Here is a 19,716-nt window from a genome sequence, read left to right as displayed (position 1 = left end):
ATGGAGCAATGTTATATATCTACATTTACAATAAATTCGCATAACACGCAATAATATATTATATCTAATTATTACTTATTACCTACTTAGTCAATAAGTTTAAAAGGCATAAATGGTAGAAAATAAATAAAAATAGTTTTATATCGTATAATAAATATATGTTGATAGCCATAGTGATATTTCTCTATTCTCAAGTTTTTAATTTGAACTCAGATAGCTTTTCACTTAAATATGCTCTATATTTGTATACACATATTATATAAGATGCAATCTGGATGTTAATATTTTTGTTTCAACATTTTTTTATTATAATACGATTTTATAGCTTATTTATACATTATGATAATTACAATATAAATGTAGATAGTATATGTATAGTAAATATTACTAAGTATATTATCCAAATACGACATAATATTTTCTAATGTAGACAGAGAATAATATTATTGATAGCAACGTTTTTTAGGTTATGATTTTAAGAGTTCGTCTGTTCATATAATTTACTGTTTTCCCGCTTGCTATATTTCCAAAATAAAATCTTCCAACTCGTTATTCAATATCCTGATATTCAGGTACATATTAGGTATATTGTATATACCTACAGAATAGCGCAAAATATCATGGAGTTTGTTATTTTTAAATACTTATTTGCAACATTTTGAGTACCTATAGAACCATATTATTATTAATTATGCCTGTGTTTGAGTGAGCATAATATTTTAGAGGAAAAGAGTTCGCATAATTTGGTATTCGATTATTCTTTCAAATGACATATTTTCCATAATTTTTTTTGGCACCACAGTGTTTTTATATAATTAAGATTCTTTTTTTATGAACACAAAAAGAATAATTTAATTTTTTCTCAAACACTATAAACAAGTGGGTACCACATAAATAACAAAATATCAAATTAAAATCTCTAAAATATTTTGTAACGCTAATGGTACAATAAACTGTGGCAAAATCGCAACTAGCAAGTAATAATATGATTATTAATATTATTGTGCATTTAATTCGTTAAATGTTAAAACATAATACAACTTATTACAAGTAAGTTATACATCCACAATGGTAAAATCTTATCGTGGCGCCAAATCGAATATTACGCAATACAATGTGTGTGAAACATAATACAAATGTATTTTTTTCGAATATTGCGGACACGCAGCGTATTTCGGGTTTTATGCAATCCGACAATCGGACACAATAATTGTATTATGTGGTGGCGTCGGCGCACGCGTGTAGGCATATGGACCAGCTATGTTGTGTTACCTAATACAATATAATACGCGACATTAAATCGATATAATACACGGAATCATATTATTATTATTAATCGAATGGGTTTTCGGGTCGAATAATCATTAATTTGCCAATTGTTACTGCAACAACTCACTTACAACTGCTGCCTGCATTACACCATAATAATAATATAATGTTATACGGGACATTGGGACATAAAAAAATGATTTTAATATATAGTACAACAGGTACGTCCGGTCCTACCTACGTGTTTTATATCGGAAGACGAAAAATCGTGTACCTTTACCGGCCGGAAGGCAAATGCGCACGAAAATAATAAAATATTATTAAATATATACCTAACCTACTACGACCGAGTTCGCGTATTATCCTGCTGTATAGGTATCTTCGTTTTACTTCTCCTCGCAGGCACGATCGTCAAATCGTAAATCATATTGACGCATTTATGTCTTAAGCACCGCTATATTTGTTTACGCGTATGTGTATAATAATATAATATAATACCTGCGTTATACATATTATCATAGATATACGCACATATTATATGCGTATTTAGACACACTTGACGTCTTGATGGTCGCATCGATTTAAATGTCAAGTCGTTAATGTCCGGCCTGGCGTGTCCGTCTTGACCTAAATATAATATATTCTATGCTCATGCACAGTGTGTGCATGTATATATGTGAAAATTGCATATTTATTCCGATTCGTTTGTTGCCGCGGTGTGCCTGCACGACGATAATATTATTATTATAAGCACTCTGCGGGGCCGACGTGTTCGAAAGACAGAATATTCGTGATCCACGACCGTCCGTTTTAGATGCAAAAAGCAAAATAGTAGAACACTGCAGGTATAGGTACGTAGATATTATTATAAATTATAATATTCGTATATTACTCGAGTCGATATCACTCGAGGGCCTAGCACACAATCTCTTCCCCAGTCCGATATATTTTTCCTCAAAAATAATAAATTATTTTTGAGTTTGTATTATGTTATATTACAATAGGTATATGCGTACGAGTAACTTCCCATAGATAGAGTAACGATCATTTTCAAACAGACGTATACATTTATGAAAAATGTAATAAAAATATTTAGGACCTTTTAATACTGGACCATCGAATTGTCGTTTAAATATTTGATGTGTGACCCAATATGACAGCATACGTTCACGTGAGAAATTCCTAAGTCATAAATATTATAATTATTTTTTTGTACTACTTAAGGAGTGTTGGTACTGTGGAGATATAAACTTCTGTTTTTTCAAATGACAACCTCCCTCTTCCTTTTATACTGTAAATTATTAAGCAAAACATTTTTCTGAAAACGTTGATGTATCAAAATTAAAATTGGAACGAGTAGTTTTCGAGTTATTTAACTTTATGTACCAAGAATAACAGGTCCATGATTATGATGAAAATAGTATAATAAATACTAGACCCAATATTGTATCTATTTTATATTTTTGTAAAACTATTTTTAAGAAGTACATAATTGTTAATATAAACATTTTAACATCTAAAAACTACACAGACGAATTTTTAATTAGGTATATTAAGATTTCTTTTTAAAAACTAATATTTAAATTATTTATAGTTCTTATTTTAAAAACAGTAGTTTGTATTGCCACAGGACACAGGACACTACTTAAGTGGTACAAGAAATGTCTATAATTTGAAAATAAAGTCTTTAAATATATTTAAAAATTTGAAAAATCAGAATTTGAATAAATTCATTATTAAATGGAAAACGTGGGTGAGCATATCTTGTGAATCACCCTGTATAATATAATATGCCATTTTTTATCATATTTTAAATGCTTTGTTTGTTATTTATGTATCGCCTTCAAATCCAAACCCCAATAATATCTACCTATAATACATACTATAATATTATATCGTGTGAGTCGGATATCGATTTTCCTGTTCTATATGGCTATACAATAATATAGTATTACGTGGTTGCGCAGTCCGACAGACGAGTGCGCGTTTTCTTACAGCGAGGTGGACGTGACACGTCGATTTCCATCAGACTTCCAAAGCCAATATCGCGGGGTTATATAATGAGTGCGACGAGTGCGGCTTTGGAAGTGGTGTGTACAGACTATTATGTATAGTGATATTATTATAAAATAATATAATATAATATGTGTGCCGTCCACCGCGACCTTGAAATGACGACAATGAAAAATTCTCTCTACGATATAACCATAATAATAATATTTATACGATCCAATAGGAAAAATAATACTATTAATACTATGTACCTACGTATGTGTGTGTGTGTGTGTGAGTATAAAAAATAGTCCCAGTAATTTGGACGGTCGAAAAAGAATTCCTGTTTTGTACACATTATACCATGAAGGCGGGATGGTTTTTTCTTTTCGTTTTGTGCGCACCATTAGTATAGATTGTTTCGGTTAGTTCCAATGCCGTGGTAAAAAAAAAGAATAATAATAAGCGCAATGCACTATTACGACGAATTGCCGCGCCACCGATGGAATTCGATTATAATAATCGTCGGCGTTTTATTTAGATCCAAAAACCGACGTGGAAAAAACATTACTGGAGAAACGTCGAAAGCGAATAAAAAAAAATTCTACCATAAAAATAATATTTCAGTCTCGCTTGGAAAACATAAAATGCACGAAAACCAAATTTTACCGTCCAAAGGACGCGTTTTGTAAACCTAGTCAAGAAATCCAATTCAAAACACTGGAACGACTGATAATTTTTTCGATAAGAAATAGGGCATGCATACGTCGAGTTACTGCTGTATATAACTATATATAGCCACTATATATATAAGTCAAGTTTCAGGGAATGCGTGACTGTAGCATAAGTATTTAGTAATATCGTAGCTGCTGTTCTCAACATAATATATATAAGGTACACACCACAGGTCACAACCACAGATTAAGTGACAGTGTACAATTCAAATTTCACAATTTCTTATTTATAAAAATGTTTATGGTTATGTACTGCTCCTTATATAATATTATCCATCGATTTGTTTGGTTTTATGACAAAAAATACAAGGATTGAGAAAAAACCACTTTTTTTAAAAAAAATGTATTCATAACGTTTTATTCTATTAGAAAATGTGTTTTTTATGATCATTATGACTTGGGTTTATATTTTCAATGGCACTATTATAGCACTGGAGTATTGTAGTACCTACTATAGTATATTGTTGATATATTTTAAGGGTCTGAATTTTAACGCAAATGGGGCACTTGAATATGTGATGTAGAAATTCCTAGTAATAATAATATTAACGCACCAAAAATAAATTTCCTCGCTAAGTTCACAATGAAATTCAGAAGTTTTCAACGTATTATTTTGCTAGTAATCACACAACCGCACGAAACAAAAATTATTTAAATGTAATTTTAACATGATCCGTTATTTTAAAATCAATAAGCACACAACTGTTATTCTGGTGGCTATACGTGATAGATTACACATATTATGTTTGCGGCCACAAATCCTATGGTATAGGAGGTGTCTTAACGGGTCATTGCCACAGTTTCCCTTATGTTTTTTGCATTACTCACTGTATCGTAGTAAATGTTTAAAGGGTCACGTAAAATGAGAGGTTAATCTCGTTATAGCGCTACGATCTTTCAGCAAATTAAATCGGCATTACCCATGGAATATCTTGAAAACTATAAAAGTAGAATATGAGTTATGCGTAGTACAATTATATCAACTGTTTGCGGGGTACGAACTACAGACAGAAATAACTCCTATTAAAAAAAAAAAAATTCTCAAAATCGACTTGGAATTTGAGTGTGACGATCAGTGACGTATTTATGGGGGGGGATATGGGGGATAGATCCCCTCCCTTGACCTTTTTATTTTTAGTTTATGTATAAAGTTTAAGCTGCAGTACTGTTGCTATTTATATTTTATAATTTTGTTATCCTGTGGGCTGCGAGTGATATTACCCAACAATAACAACAAAATTAAAATAGGACTATATTCGAGAGAAATCGGGTAAAACCCGCTAGTACCTAACCTATTATACTGTTATATACGTAGAACACGAAACTAATTGCGACAGCGGACAGAAAACGATAAGGAATTCGTAAATTTTGAAATAAATATTAAAAAATGTATGTGTTTTGTGATTATAGACTAGACTTAATGGGTTGGCTATGCTTTCTTGTCACAGAGAGGTCAAAATTACAACAGATGAAGTAATTGATGAGTTGTGCTTAAAAAACAGAAAACTAGAGTTTATTTTATAAATTAATAAAACAGAGTAAGATTAAAATCAATATTATTGTTTTTATTGTTAGCCTTACATGGAGTAACTAACAAAAGGTTGCATCAACACTAAAAAATTTTGATATCCCCCTCCTCAAGAAAATCCTATATACGCCCCTGGTGACGATTCGCGGAGCCGTGCGACATGCCCCGATAGAGACGTATAATATTATTACGATATACTTCTGAGCTGTGCCTATAATAAGTAATAACATTACAGTGTAATCACGATACGCGAGCACGCGTTTAACCGCGTTACGTCACTTACGTATACGAGAAAACCGTAAAAAGAGGTTTGTCTGAAAGCGCGCGCGCGCGTGCTAATTCGACGAGACGTGGTCGTAGGTCGTACGACACTGCATTGCGGCTTATCGATTAGCGAGTGTTGTCGGCTGTTACCGAGTCGTCCGCATAAACGCGATCCGGTGATAATAGTAATAATAATAATAATAATAGTATGTAGACCATTAGAATAATGCCATTACCCTGCAGCCGAGTATGTCGTGCGATGACGGCATGCGCACGGCGCGGCGGCGGTCGTCTTGTGCTCGAACAGCCGTTTAGAATATCGCCACAACAAATACTACGACTGCTATAATAATAATAATTATGATGTGCGCGCGATCGACCGCACAGGTCTTAAAACGTTTGTGTCTTATCATTTTTTCGTGGTTTCGTTCCAGAATGGGCGCCGCAGAGGTGCTGGACGAATTTCCGCAGCCCGCGGTCCCGGACGACGGGTCTCCGCGGCGGCGGCGGCGGGAGCAGCAGCAGGAGAAGCAGGAGAAACAGCAGCGAGAAGACGGAAAATGCAATGACGCCCACGACGAAGAGGACGTGCTGACCATCGAACAGGCTCGGACCGTGATAAAACAGCTGAGAGACAGATGTCGGTTCCAGACGCACCAGACGCTGTTGTGGCGGAAAAAAGCCAAAATGCAGGTAATATCATAATATCATGATAATCTGACACGATATTTTATCGGAAAGAGCTGTTGAGGTACTTGTCTCTTAGATGTAGTGGAAGACCACCGCTATATTAATATGATATTATAATATTTCGGATTCTCGTTTACGATTTTTTTTTTTTTTGTTTCTACGGTATTCGGTATCCACCAGCGGGTTTATCGATTAGGTGCTTACATATTATAAGAGATTACATATTATTGTTTTTTAAAATACCATAGAAATTTGACACAACACGTAATATTTCAATAAAGCTAGTTTTGTGTATATTTGTGTACACATGGTAATATAAATTATATTGTATACACTATTATACAAATACTCAAAAAACTGGTCGATGCACAATCGATATACGCATTAATATTGTTACGTGTCTCGTGACCGGTCGAATAACGTATAGGTATAATATTAATAGCGTTGCAACGATATACGGTTAAGTCTGGAAATCAAAAATAGTAAGCCTTTTGAAAAAAATAGTAAAATCTAGTAGGTATAGCTCTGCAATTATTAAATTCTATACTTAGCACATTCGTTCTCCGCAAATAAAATAAATGCAGCTGCGGTGCGGTTAAACTTGAAATACTATAACCATTGATATTTTATCTCGCGGGGGCACTATTTGAGCTTGTCATCGTCACCGTGACTCCACCCTTGACCACTGCGTGCAGACCAACACTTTCGATCGTAAAACGAAACGGTATCAGCTGTGCTCGACTTTATGACACCTGCACAGTCACTAGTTGTGAGGTGGTGCGTGCAACTCGGACGGCGAATCGAAAACACGCTGTAGGGACACATTAGAAATTATTATCGTTTTTACTTGGCGAGTTGATTTCCCGTTCGACATAATAACTCGCGGCGTTTTGTGTATAAGGTCGACCGTGTACATATTATTATAATAACAGTCACCGGATAAAAATGCTCACGTCTCCCGCGCACAATATACTAACTGCACAGTGGTCTCTAAAGTATAATCGCGGCAGCACGTCACCGGTATATCAGTAAAAATATTTTACCCGAATGACTTGCTGAAAGTGATAATAATATTATTATAATATTTTTTCGTGGGCCAGTTATGTTTTATAATGATGTACAATACGCCATAGCCCCACATTGACAGGTCGTTTTGGAGTTTAGTTTTTGTGCGAATTAGCCAGTCAGGATTTTTGTACCAACGATAGCAATAGGCTTATTCCAAAAAGATAAGATATCATACATTGGTTAGGCTCTTTGAAACACTTTGATATGAAAAATCGATTTTTAGTAGACCGATTTTTTATTTATATTTTATTTCCAACAGCAATTTATTAGTAATGTACCTATTATTGTGTTATTATAGGTATTAAGTATTTATAATAATATGTAATATATATTATACATATGACATAAATGCACTGGTAATTATTATATTTAATTAAATTATGTAATAGCCAACAGGAAATTAAAGATTATTAATTATTACTCTTATTTATATATTTTTTTTAACTTTAGTATAAAATTATAATATGGATCGCAAATATAATTTTTTTCTATCGGCAACTACAATCTTAGTATCTTACATTATAAATGTATTATACAGTCGACATTATTTAAGCATTATTGCTCTTCTTTCCCACAATCTACGCTGAGCTTAGTTTCACTTATACATCGGTGTTTATCAATTCCTTTAAGTCATTCTCAGTCTGAATTTCCATTGTAACATACTTTCATGCAAATTCGTGCCAGACAGTCCAATTTTTGGTTCACTTCCAAATAAATCCCTATATTGGCTTATATTAATTTGACGGTGTTATCAGAACAATAATTATCATTGTTTTGCCATTGTGAAGTTATCGAGTATTATTCTTTGATTTCCCGTCACTGCAATAATTTGATTCAATATAACGATAAACAGCCCATTGTTGTAATATTATTATTAAAATTATTTACAGCGCGATAGTCGGAAGTTATAATTTAGATTCGGATCGAATATTAATTATTCAATAAAAATATTTTGATACAATCCAACCGCCGCCGTCACGTTCGACCTGCAATCGCAATATCCATCGCTGTAATTCCGGAGTTTCTCCACGACCCTATTCCATATTACCAACAATATCGTTATATCGAACACAATGTCATGTTTATTTAAGACTGAAAATGTTACAAATTTTTTTTCTTTTTCGGCGCACACCGCAGTCGTAGCAATCACTTTACGGACCACTGTGCAGTGGTGAAATGCGCCATCGCCGCACCGGGCGCGAGCGTTTAACCTCCGCCGCGACAAGTTCAAGGCGGGCGCCACATTATTATTATTATTATTATAATATCAACAACTCTAAAGTCGTGTAAAAATCGTGCCCACTCCCGAGGTCGTCGCGAAAATCGTAGGCGTCTATTATAATAATATGAATATTATGAGGATAAGCGCCGCGCGAAGGTGTACCGATACTCTGGTATTATTATTATACCACTTATACCGGCAGTAATAATATTAATATTATTGATTGATAGTAACATGTTGTTATTAGCGATTGATTAGCATAATATTATTATTGCAGTTCCGCAACGAATGCAGTTTAATTGCAGCTGCAGCTATTTTTTCATGAATGCTCTCGTGCTCGATAAAAACACGGTTTGAATCCAAATGTTTTATTTTATTTTTTACTAATCGTTTAATATTGTATTGGCTATAATTATTATATTATTACTATAATGGCCGCAAAATGGAGAAAATATTCGTTATTATCGTCGGTATTACAACTGGTTGTATTGATAAGTACTATCTCAGATTTAATAAGTAAAAAATCACTCGTACACACGATTCGGAACAGAAAAATTACAAAATCGTTTAACAGTTTAACATGCAACGGTCTTATACACTTGATTCATATTATATTATTATCATTATTTATTATTATATTATTATTAGCCGTAATTACTCGCCGCTCACGTTTTTTATAATATACGAATCCGTCAAACTCGAATTAGTATTTTGTATTCTAAAACTATACACATATATAATGTACCTAAGTAGTAAGTGTAGGTCGTAAACACCAAGTATATTATGCGGACCGAAACGGCGGCCAACGACGATGTCCCGTTAAAAACCCGCACACACCTACTGATGAACAAAAGAAAACGAAGAAGAAAACAACAAAAAAATAAACTCTGTTCAGAACGTAATTCGGATTCGTTACCCCGCGCTTTTCCGGGTCGATGTAGAAAAAAAAATCTTCAAAATCGGTTGAGGGAAATAACGGGAAATCTTGAGTTGTTGTTAATAATAATAATAATAATAATGATACTAATTATCGTGTCGATCCGACTGCATCACTGCTGGTATACGTCTGTGCATTGCATTTCCTTTTTTCGTAATAATAATATGTTATTTCAATTTATGGCGTTTTCTTCGATTATTTTCCCCTCTACCCCGATCTATCATCATTTGGCGGTGACGACTTACACATTGGTTTTCTCTTATCTCGTTAATTTAATTTTTTTTTCCATTTCATCCTAATACCTTATGCGATCGTTTATAATCCCGTTTATTACGCGCATTACCTAACTTGGATATATCACAAATCGACTTGATTTACTTTTAAAATGCGTCCGTGGGTTTCCTGTTTTCTAACATGTTTTAAACAATAAGGTATTATTTATTATTATTACCGTTCTTTTTTTTTTTTTTGCGAAATAATAATAATAATATGTTCTTATATAACGAGCGGACGAGTCAGAAGCGTACAACACCAACATAATAATATTATAGAATAAAAAGAAGATTCTCTCGAAACGACAAACGGTATTCTTACACAAATAAAATATACAAACCGCGTAATGATAACGATTTCCTTGATGCTGCACCTAAACAACCTGCTTGAACGGGTCACGTAACAGCCGCGGCGGAATGATATAGGTATTATTATTATTATTATTATTACGATTGATAAATACCAAACGTTACGGGTTTCGTATAGGAAAACAGTGATTATTTCGTCGCAAACGGAGAGTTATAATAATAATTCGATATAGGTACGTGTGGTCGTAAAACTAATAATATGTGTTCAGAGAGAAGTTTCGCTGATGATTGATATAATAATACTACACCCATATAATATGCACATTAAAACACATTACACGCGTGTACAATAATTATCACATGGTTTCAATGGCTGAAACTCAATTTATAATAATATTTGGTATTTACTTTTCACTCGTGTGTGTTTAACTATCACGATACGACGCCGCGAGACCGGTAAATCGTTTAACGCATTATTTCATTAGGGCCTTCTAAAATCCACATTACTATAACACCGATTTGGCACGGATTAATAGAACATTTTTTTTTAAAGCAAACAACACACACTCACACACGTGCGCGCGTAGTAATGTGCAAGTTCCCAGAAATTAATCGAGAAAATTATAAATTTTGTGCATATAATATTAAAATATTGTTCATGGTATGTTTGAATTTAACTTGCATAGTCATAGTCATAGTCGTGTAATATTAAAAAAAAAAAAAAAACCACTATAATATGAGATTAGGATGACTTTTTGGCGATTCTAAAGATATATTATGTCAAGCAAGTCTATAATAATTTAAGATATTCAGTGACAGTCAAAATATTTTGTAATGGTGGGAGAGATGTGGCAGATTTTTTACTTGCACTATTTAATCGTTAAAATATAATTTATGGTTATAATATTATCATAAGTATTGAAAAAAATCAAAGATCATGCGGGATACGCTTTGACCACCATTGTCTACCCACTTAAATCGAGGTCGTCAGTGTAAGGGTTAGATTTTAAATTGATAGGTATGATATTATAAAATACAAGTGCCCCATTTCACCTATAACACTGTCGTATATGACGTATTTAAATTGGCTATTTTTCTGAAATAACACACTCAAAAGGTCAGGAAGAATTGCCGAAAAATTCCTCGTTCGCAATAGGAACGCGTTATTCGAGGATTTGACACTCGTATTATAGTGACACGCCACACGCATTATTACTGCTCACGCGTAAGAATAATGATATAATTTCTTATAATACGTCCGAGTCAAAAGTGTCTATATTCCGTAATATAACACGTAATATTATTACCCGTATGTTAATCAAATAAATACAATTTTTTCTCGAAATTAAATTCTTCTTCCGTTGTTGTTCGCAGGAAGAACGGCTGATGCAGATGAGTTCGGAGTACGGGTCTCGGCTGGAGTCGTTGACGTCGGACCTGCTACTGTTCGAGTCTCGGCTGAGCCGCAAGCAGCGGACCATCGGCGAGCTGCTTGACCAGCGCGAGGCGGTCATCGAGCGACAACAGCACGCCATCAGGTGCCTGCACTCCAGGCTCGCCGACTTCGGCGTGACCGCGCCGGTGTCTGGATGCTGTGGAGGCGGCGGAGACGGAGGCGGAGGTCCAACGTCCGACGACGGAAACGTGGACGACAGCGACAGTGCCGTGATCATGGAGGAGGACGAGTCGGGCAACAGCCAAGAGGATGCGTCCGAACGGCCACCGCATGCGCGGACGGACCGGCGACGGGCGTCGGTGGCTTCGGCGTCGGACGGCTCGGCGGATGGCCGTCTGCCGGCGGAAGACGGACGGGAGACGGACGGTCGGGGTGCCGAGAACGAGACCGCGACCACGTACAACCGGGTGATGAGCAACCACCGGTCGGTGACCAAGCCGAAGGACGTCAAGTACAAGCGCATCAACAAGGCCAAGTCCAAGTCTTTGGAAGAGCTCCGGGGCCGGCTGAAGAACTGGGTGGACCGCGGCCAGCGCATGTCTCTCACCGTCGACCCCACGTACGGGTGACCAAGGTGGCCGGCCGTCTCGGGCCTCCTGGACAGATTGCGGCCATCCCGGAAGTCCGCGGCGACGACCCGCGACGATGAGTGACTTTGCGCGGCCACCGTAGCCGTACCTACTCCTCGCGTGACACGATGTGACACACTTGAAACCACTAAACGAATCGTATCGTCCCGCTCGGAAAGATTACATTTATTATCATTAGGGCTGAGATTTTAATGCCCCACGAGGCTACGAATCGTTAAAAAATATCCACCAGAAAAATGCAAAAATGCGTTCAAAAGTTTATTTCTTACCATTTAAAAAGTTGTATATAAAGGAAACGTGTGGCACAATGATGATTTTTTTTTTGGTATACAAAATAGTATAATGTATAAATAATATTAAGTTAACTTGATTTAGTTACCTAATCACTAAACAGTAACACCTAAAATACAATTTCCACGTATGAAACTACATTTTAAAATATCAGAAAAATGACATTATTGCATCAAAATCCCAGCCTAAATCCTAATATTATTAACATACGCGTTTTGGTATAGTAATATTCTAATATTAAAAACCATCGTCGTTGACCAAACTATATAAATATTTGTATTGTTATTATTGTTATTATTACCAACTATGTAAAATCCGAACAGGAATCGTTTGGACCAATTAAATATAAATATTAAATACAGCTTTTTTTAATCGAAAAATAAAAGATAAAATTACGCGAAATTACCTTTTTTTGTATTTGAACACGCGAGTAGAAAAATTATAATATTTCAAACAATCAGTAGACGACATCTTATTGCGCTTGGGAAATGGTCATACATAAACACTTTTTTGTAAATGATATCATGCGTTATGAACCTAAATAATATTTCACATTTTGTAATAATTACTGTAGTTTATAATAACCAATAATATAGAATTTTGTCCACTGTTCGGAGGTGTCCGATATTCAAAGGGTTTAGTTTATAGAAAGTGTGTAGTTATTGTATCCAAAAAAAGTCCACTATTTGAAGGTGACCGTTATATATAGAGGATAGATATCCTTTAGGGAAGTTTTCACAGTACATTTTAAATTAGGTACAACAATAATTTCCCCTTAAAAATAATTGAACCAGATTGGTTGTAATTTTTCAGTACGATTTTTTTCCCAAAATGGTTCAAACGTTTTTTTTGATTTCGATGATGATTCATTTAGTTTTTTCCACGACAATAACGGTCGATCTGTTTAGAAACGTTGGACTTTACGTTTTAAAACGGCACTATACATAATAAAAATATATTTAACATTATCGGCTTTGGATGGTTCCTAACGCGCTACCGCCCCTCGACGACAGTGTGTCGCACTTGGGGTGATTTTATTATTATTAGTATTATAATTTTTGTTGTTTTATTATGTCCACTATTATTGTTAAAATCGTTGAAATCGTACACGATTGTCATTTATATAATTTACTATTACTTATAGATTTATACATAACATACTATTGTATATGTAAAATGAAATAAATAATATTGTACTTCATCTTCAACGATAAAGTGTGCAACGATATTTTAAAATAATTTATACGAATATATATAATGATATAAGTATACTACTATAATTGAGTTATATATGTTTGATTGATTTCGTCGCGTTTAATTGTTTGCGTACACATTTAAGCACGTTATATTGTGTTCACAAAATATTTTATTATGAAATCGTATAATATTTATGAACTTTTGTATTTATATAAAATATTGAACCCAAGTAATTATAGGTATTATTAAGTTTTAACAATTGTGGTTACAATATAATACTCAATGGTATTAATATTATTCAAATGTCCAATAATTGTAACTTGTAAGGTATATAAGCTTATTCTTGTTCGAGCCAAAATCATTGTTTTTTAATTCTTAATAATATTATAAGTAACTATATTATAATAATTATGTATACTCCAAACATACCTGTGTAACGACATAAAGCCGTCCAATGTAGGTGCAATCTTTCTATTACCTATTCAAAACAATAATATATAAGTACCTACCATTATTATTGCAAAGATTATGCTTATAATGTTCAAGAAATAATTTTATATTTATACTTAAAAAATACTAAAAACTATATATTTGTATACATTATTACATTACACTTAATGCTTTAATCAGTGTGATACTTGAGCTCTATTTTTGGTTACCTATTAATGTAAAACATAACTTTCTTTTGTACACATGAACCAAAGATAATGATTATTTGTAACGTTCGAGTACTTATTCAAAAAAGTTGTCTCAAAAATGTTTGATACCTATGTTTTTAATTTATAATAATAATTTGTATTTATTTACTATGGCGTTCAAAATTTGCATTTTAATGAAGTTTGACAAACTATTTTATAAGCAAGTACAATAATAACTTAAGCTTTTAATCAATATATATTGATATGAATAAGTCATCTATTAACTAAATATGAAGCTAAATATATTAAAAAATATAAATATAAGCTGATTCTTATGTTTCATTATTTATTATCGATAAGGACTTTATTTTTAACGACAGAGTGAATGTCTAAGAGTCAAGAGACAAAAGTATTCAGTCCCTATGGATTTTTTTCCATAACAACGAATACCTATTGTAAAATACTGTTTAAATATTAACGGCCAGAATGTTAAAAAAATATATATTCATATAATATAAGTACCTACATAATATATATTATCAATTAGGTACCACGTACGACTACAAGTATTTGTAATGTTTCAAAATATTCAAAATAAAATAACAAAAAATACACATTTGAGGTTGGAATTCTGATTTATACTAAAATCATATCTGCTTGTAACGTATGACTACATTAACATATTGGATAGAAGATTTTTAAAAATTAAAATTAAATGTTTTTTTTTTTAAATTATTTCATAAAACATAAACCACTTAAATTTTATTTTCTATTTTGTTAACAACATTATAGACATTGAAAATAAAAAACTTCAAATATCCGAAGTTCATATTATTATTATTATTATTATGTAAAATTCATTCCTACTGTTAATATTTCAATTTATGCAATCAAGTAATGTGCAATAATTAATATATGTAATAGGTACTTGATTTCCCACGATGTGTTCAAAAAGTTGCATTGTAAATAATGAAAACAGAAGGTATAATCAATGATCATATTGTGTTACATTATGACTTTGAACCATAAATCAGTGGTCAAAGTGAGAAAATATTTTTTACTTGAATTTTACCGAGCTTTAGCGTTTTGCCCGATTTCCCTTATTAATGTCTGGCGTCCAATTAGTGTGCACAGAGATAAAGTTCTGTTTGCTCACTACGCAATTAAGTTGGATGCTACCTTCTGCGAATCTTCAGAAAATTAGGATACATGAGACGCTCTCTAACAGCGTTTCAGACGAAGGTATAATGAGTTATAATAACCCACTGGGACAGATAGCTTCATTAAATCCGTTTAAATGAGACTGATTAAAAAAAAACATTGTAAAATAATATTTATAATTAAATGCATAATTCTTTATCAGAATGTAGCGTGTCTTATAATGGAATTTCAATCGAATCAAATTATAGGACCAAGCTGTCGGTGAACGATTGCCGATGATAACAATTTATGAGTTATTATAGCATAAGAGTTTAGGTAATTAGTAATAATTATTATTACTGATTATATAATATAATCAGTATTCTGTTATTACAATACTATGTCGGCATGATAATATACAAAATGTTGCAGTTTCCTCACAATGCAATTAGGTAGGATATAACTAGGTAGGAAAATATAATATAATATAATTAGGTAGGAAAATTAGGATTCAGGAGACGCTCCCTAATAGCGTTTCAGGCTGTCTACGGTAATAATAACCCACCGGGAAAAATAGCTGCATTAGATCCGCTTGAGATCAAGTGAGACTGATTATTTAAACCATTACCACTACCTAAACAATTATCATTAAAACAAAATATAAATAAGAATTCAATGTTGTATTAGTTTACAGTGGAATTACATAGGTAAAGCATTATAATATAGGTATTCAATAAATTACAGTTTGTACGTCATGTGAAATTAAATGCATGTTTCTTTACCAGAGTGCTGTAGGTAGACATACTTTGTAATGGAATTTCAATTGAATTAGTAGTTGTCGGTGAACGATTACCAATGATTATAATTTACAAGTTATTAGAACAAGAGTTTAGGTAATTAGTGATTACTAATAACGCGTTACTCCCTATTTGGAAGTGATACGATTGGACACAATATTGTCAACTACCTATAGATAGCTGCTAATCTGACAACCGTCATCCACAATATTTACAAGACAACATTGAACATCAATTATAAATAAATATTGTATTAGGTATGAAGTTATATAATTTATGGTACTATAAGTTACCCATAATCTCATTTATCTCAAACTGGAATTATTGTAGGAATAAACAATATAATGTTTGAAAATCGCTTTCCGCAAATATTTCTCATGTAAAATTATCTAAATAATAATAAGTAATCAAAAAAAGGGTGAACACCTCGAGTGTCCCCAAGTGCTTTGTCACTGAGTAGGTCACTGTAATGAATAATGGATGTGTTAAGTTGTACAATACAATGATGATAATCGCATACGACAAATTATTCTGAGCAGTGTGCAGCCTTTATTTCCAATGGTACGTATTTGTTAATCAATTTATAAATTATTACACTACTATTAGTCAATTATTTTTACAATTAATAATACCGTATTCGCGATTAGGTAGAGACATTTAGGGGCATGTCCCCCCCTCCAATATACAGGATGATATTTTAAACATGGTCACCCTTTGTTTGTGCTTAAATTATACAATATACAATATACATATATTCAAATTCTGATTTTTATATAACCTTGAAAGTATACACTTGAAGACCATATTTTCGAATACTTGAAATTTTTAGTACCACTCAAGGATGATCCTGTGACAATGCAAACTTATGTTTTTCAAATAGAAACCAATCAAAATTCGAACCAGTAATTTTTGAGTTATATAACTTTGTGTACTAAGAATATTATGTCTATAAAAGAAAAATTAAGGAAAAACGGGAAATTTTACGCACAATTTGTTTTCAAGAAAATCGATTTTGGTTTTTGGTGCAACTCTAAAACAAATGATTATAGGTACATGAAATTTTGACTTATTTTGAGCTGTTTACGGACATTTTCAGTTTTAATTTTTTTTTAGTTTTTTTTCTATAAATATCAATAAAATTTTATTTGTTGGTTAAAAAAGCTTGAAAATTTAATAGAAGGCTCCTAGGTTATTGTTCCAAAGGCAGATGAAAAAAATTAAAAATCCTTAGTCACAGTTTTTATTTATAAGCATTTAAAGTTCAAATCTTGACAAAATACGGAAAAATCTCGAAAATTAGCAAATTATTTTGAGTTGAGAATTTATAAAAATTTTTCTTTTTAAATCTAAGATTTGAAAATGTAATACAAGATTATCCATAAGTTTGTCTACCTTTATCAAAAAAAAAAAAATGTCTACAAGAAAGTCAAATTAAATTTTTATGAGCATTTGAAATTAATATTTTTACAACATTTGATATTCACTCGATTTCTCATGTAACGATTTTCTTATTTTGTTGTAATTAAAAAACGAATGACTGTAGATACTTGAAAATTTCAATGAATGTTTGTATTAGTATTTTCTATACACTATACAATTTTGAAAAATATTTTGAATCTTTTTGAGCTGTTTACGGACGTTGTCGGTTTTCAATTTTTTAGTTTTTTTGTCTATAAATATCAATAAAATGTTATTTGTTGGTAAAAAAGCGTGAAAATGTAATGCAAGGCTCTATATTACAAAATTTATCAAGTTTATAATTTGATAATTATTTTGTAGTTAAAAATTTATAAAATGTTCAACTTTTATAGCTAAGGATTAAAAATTGAAAAGAAGGTTCCACGTAAATAGGTTATATATAAATTACTTTATTCACAATAATATTAGTAATACTATAGGCTGACTGACCGTTTTCGCTCAGAATAGTTTTTCTTATACAATGATATTATATCATTTAATTCAAATTTAACACCATCCATTACAGTGACCCACTTGTAACCTACTGTACAGCAGAGTGACATCCATTTACCCACCTTTTTTTTTGTCTTTTTACAATTATTAAGCAGATTTTGTTCTTATAATTATAGTACCTATAAATATATTTAAAAATTCCAGGAAAAATAAGGGTGCATGCTCCGCCGCTCTGTGAATTAAACTGGGTAAATATTATATATCAATATGTATACCTAGGTATAAATATTGATGTAAATTTATATTTATTACAAACCATTACTAGTGAGTATTGTATAGAAAAAGTTGATTTAAGTAATAAAAGGAATATTAAATATTTCAAGTTTCTACGAATAATAACTTTTGGATATTAACAAAACAACAAAAATAGTTTGAGGATAAATCGTTATTATACCTTTCTTAATGGCATTAAAATTTGAATTTCAAACGCTCATAAAAAATGTATGAAAATGTATGTAAAAAATGTGGCTTAACGAAACTTTTTTTTTTGAATTCCAGTAAAAGGAAACTTATGAGGAGTTTTGCATTGCATTTACAAGCTTTTTTTACTTATGGCCCCTTAGAGTATACCAGTTGAAGATCCAATTTGCTATACCTACCTACCTGCCAGTTGAAGATTGGAGCATATTTTCAGACACAAAAATCCAATAGAAAAACACACGCCGTCTTTTAAATCCATTATATTAACCCTCCGCTCAGAATCTATAGTAATGCACCTACCTACTATTTCATATTTTATAATTAATTTTAAAATCATATTTAAAACGATACAATAATGGATTTCGTGATAAAACTAGACACTATAGTACCTACTTATATTTATTATATGAAAACTAAAATGTTGTACATAGGCCCGTTAATAATATTAAAAATTATTATTTTTTACACGCGCAAAAGATTATTAGTTATTACAAATATTGGTCGGATTCTGACTATCGTATTTTTTCTATTCACGAATAGGATATTTCTGATAATTCTTTGCACAATTTACTGTCATAGCGATACTTTTAAAGTACTTTTACATGTTATATATAATATTATTTAAAGTAGTTTTCACTATAAATAAGACTTAAAAATAATGAGTGTCGTACACGTAGTCTTGTACACAATATAATAATTATTATTCTTCGTCGTCGTCGTCCACCGCGAGTAGTGTAATCATTCGTTCAGCTTTTTTTTTTTTAAAATGACAATCGTTCGACTTTTCTAAAATACGTCTACTGGCATTTGACGTCACGATGGGGTCTTGAAATAATATTGTCGCATAATATAATATATATTGGGTCATATCGGTCACTGGAAAAATGTCGATCGCAGCAACCCTGCAGTGGAGAGCTGTTGGTCCGGTCAA

General features: G+C 32.4%; 1 protein-coding gene across 2 annotated transcripts in view; it reads left to right on the top strand.

Moving 5' to 3' along the window:
• The window catches only part of LOC132950631 (uncharacterized), a 35,667-nt gene extending 21,041 nt beyond the window's left edge, over positions 1-14,626 (top strand). The window contains exons 2-3 of one of the 2 annotated variants that reach the window (XM_061022152.1): positions 6,222-6,480; positions 11,660-14,626. In XM_061022152.1, coding sequence (XP_060878135.1) covers positions 6,223-6,480; positions 11,660-12,310 — 909 coding nt within the window. In that variant the 5' untranslated portion in view covers position 6,222 and the 3' untranslated portion in view covers positions 12,311-14,626. Of the gene's footprint in view, positions 1-5,663; positions 6,481-11,659 lie in introns of those variants that run through there. The other variant, XM_061022151.1, reaches the window with a different exon arrangement.
• The last annotated feature ends 5,090 nt before the right edge of the window (positions 14,627-19,716 follow it).

This window comes from Metopolophium dirhodum, chromosome 8 (assembly GCF_019925205.1).
Source record: "Metopolophium dirhodum isolate CAU chromosome 8, ASM1992520v1, whole genome shotgun sequence".
Lineage (NCBI taxonomy): Eukaryota > Metazoa > Arthropoda > Insecta > Hemiptera > Aphididae > Metopolophium > Metopolophium dirhodum.
This window is presented reverse-complemented; position numbering and strand designations above follow the sequence as displayed.